This window comes from Trachymyrmex cornetzi, unplaced genomic scaffold, assembly GCF_001594075.2.
Source record: "Trachymyrmex cornetzi isolate Tcor2-1 unplaced genomic scaffold, Tcor1.1 scaffold111, whole genome shotgun sequence".
Classification (NCBI taxonomy): Eukaryota; Metazoa; Arthropoda; class Insecta; order Hymenoptera; family Formicidae; genus Trachymyrmex; species Trachymyrmex cornetzi.
The window spans coordinates 383359-386050 of NW_017295665.1; the positions used below are offsets into that span (position 1 = coordinate 383359).

A 2692-nucleotide genomic window follows, 5' to 3' on the forward strand; every position below is an offset into this window, starting at 1 on the left:
ATTTTCGATGAGAAGTTAGCACCCCATTTTTTAAAAATTGTTTAAAAATACTTATTAAGCGGAACTCTTGTTATAAATTATATAGAACTCTTTGTCTCATCAAAAAGAAACGGGAACTCTATTCAGAACTCCTGAGTACTATAGTTGGGGTGCTAACTTCACATACCCGTTCAAACCATGTATTTTCATTCGATATTAGGCTCATTTTACCTGCCTTTTACGACCATTTACTGACTATTAAGGGAGAAAAGGACAGTTTCTGTCCATTTTTACAGATATTTTAAAGTAATCTCGTCATTTAGATTTATTCAAATTGTCTTTATTTACAAATGATTTGCAACATAAATTTACGTGTCATTCCTCGCTTCTGACGTCACGATTCCAACATGGCCGCTGCGACTGCTCAGGAGCCTTAAGGATTAATATATTGTTTTAAGGTTAAATTCTTTTTTTTAATAATTTGCGAAATATTCTCGTAATACAACCGAGAATTAGTTGAAAATAAAAAAAAATAAGTTAAATTTTAGAGGTGGCTTAAATAAAACAATATCAAAACAATCAAAATGTGTAATAGCCACAAGACGTTATTGTGAAGTCATATATTTAAAAATATCATAACAATAATAAAAGTTTTCATAGACGTTTCGGTCAAAATTTGACCATCTTCAGTACAATAAATTATGATATTCGCATGATTAAATTAATATAACATAAATACAATCAATTAAACACCAGACAACCAATAAATATTAAAATATCCGCAATTAAAGTCGTCATATAAAACACTTGATGAGGTTACAATGTTCAACAATCGGATAAATATTTTGAAAAAGTCGCATTAAAACAGTCGTCAATTAAAATTATATCTTGATTAATTTACAATTGTTCAATTCACCTGATGTTTATTCCTTCATACTTGAAAAAATAAGTCAATAGAATTGCCAAAATTACAGTCGTCAGTTTTATATTTTTATTCTTTTAAAATGTGATCCTTTTATTTTTGAAAAATTAAGCTTTTTGAGAAACCATGAGAACAACGTAATTGCCAAATTCTAAATAATTTTTATAAAAAATAAAAAATTTTTAGTTACAAAAAATGTACACTCTGTACACACGTTGGGTCATTTGTGACTCAGAGGTGAACTTCGGAATTATGCCAATTAACGCACGAATTAAGGCCGGCAACGAACAAAACTTGTTCTCTAGATGTCAAACTTTTTGTAGGAATTGAAAAGAGACCGATATTTGACCAGGTACTCTTAGTACTTCAAAAAAAAGAAATGCGCAGGACGCGAATGACCTAAAGATGTGTATTAATGTTTATTGCCGATTGTCAACATTTTGCGATATCAAGAAAAATGATAAAAGAAGAAGTTTTCAGAAACAGATAGTTTAAATTTAAAAATAAAATTTCAAAAATTTTCCGATAAAATTCCATGAAAATCATGAAAATTCCATGTTTTCCCAATAGTAAACAGTTCATACTTTATTTTGACAAACCTCTCGTAACTTTAAAATATTCGTGATTTTCCATTAAAGTATTTAGCAACGTAATAAAATCGATTAATAACCCTATTTATAATATAACACAGATGTAACGTACTAGCAATATATTAGGTGTTAAACTTAATTCCTGCCGTTTTTCGTCTCCAAAATTGATTTGTTTCGAAGGGAAATACCTTAATCAAAGTATTATTAATTAGTAATAAAGTAGAAAATGGAGGAAATTACTTTGATTAAAGTATTCATTCATCTTCCCTTCGAAACAAATCAATTTTGGAGACAAAAAATGGTAGGAATTAAGTTTAACACCTAATATAGAATTACTTTCTCTTAGGCCCGATTGCACCAACGTTAATTTTGCTTAAAGCAAAGTTTAAAACTTTAAGTTTGTTGCACCAAGATATAAGTGACACTTAAATTGCTTTGAATTTCACTTATCTTAAGCGGTGATTTCAGTACCGCTTAAGAGAATTTAAGAGACAGATATTACTGCTACAAGTCATATTGGTCGTATTATTACTGTTCGCGTACGAATTATTTGAAGTTATTAAAAAATGGATTTAGATTTCGATGTACTAAAAGATGATGAATTAGATGCATTTGATCTAGTTGTATATGGAATACCGCCAAACATACATATACGTGCTAATTATTTTGAAAAATATGACGACTTAAATTTTTTTAGAAGATTTAGGTTACGAAAACAGTCTGTTATTAATATATTAGAACAAATTCAAGATCGCCTGGAGTATACACATTACAGGTAAAATTTCCTAATTTAATTCAAAATTTTTTAACCGTTTTTGACATTACTTACAAAATATTTTTAACATAAGGTTACAATATGCTACTATTATATAATATATGTTAATTACAAATGTTACAATATATTATAATTATTTATAAACAAATTTCTTTAAAATTATTACTATAAAAGAAGAAATAATTTTGCTCTTTTCTAGAAATAATCCAGTTACACCAATGCAACAATTGCTCATTGCTTTACGTTTATATTCGACTAATGGATTTTTGATAACAATGGGTGATTATAGTGGAATGGATAAATTTACAGTTTCAAGAATAATGGTGAGTGTCTGAGGCTATAGCTTCATTGGCAAATTTACATAAAATTACCACAAACACAAGAAGACATTTTACGAACTCAGAGAAATTTTTTTAATATTGCTGC

At 28.2% G+C, this 2692-nt stretch overlaps 2 protein-coding genes across 2 annotated transcripts in view; one reads left to right on the forward strand and one right to left on the reverse strand.

Moving 5' to 3' along the window:
- Positions 1–2692, reverse strand: part of LOC108763373 (beta-1-syntrophin) — a 61629-nt gene that overhangs the window by 46440 nt on the left and 12497 nt on the right. The gene's annotated exons all lie outside the window — the stretch shown is intronic.
- Positions 2058–2692, forward strand: part of LOC108763334 (uncharacterized) — a 12849-nt gene continuing 12214 nt past the window's right edge. Inside the window, 4 exon segments of the mRNA XM_018510842.1 lie at positions 2058–2266; positions 2466–2591; positions 2593–2619; positions 2621–2690. Of these exon segments, the coding sequence (XP_018366344.1) occupies positions 2058–2266; positions 2466–2591; positions 2593–2619; positions 2621–2690 (432 nt within the window).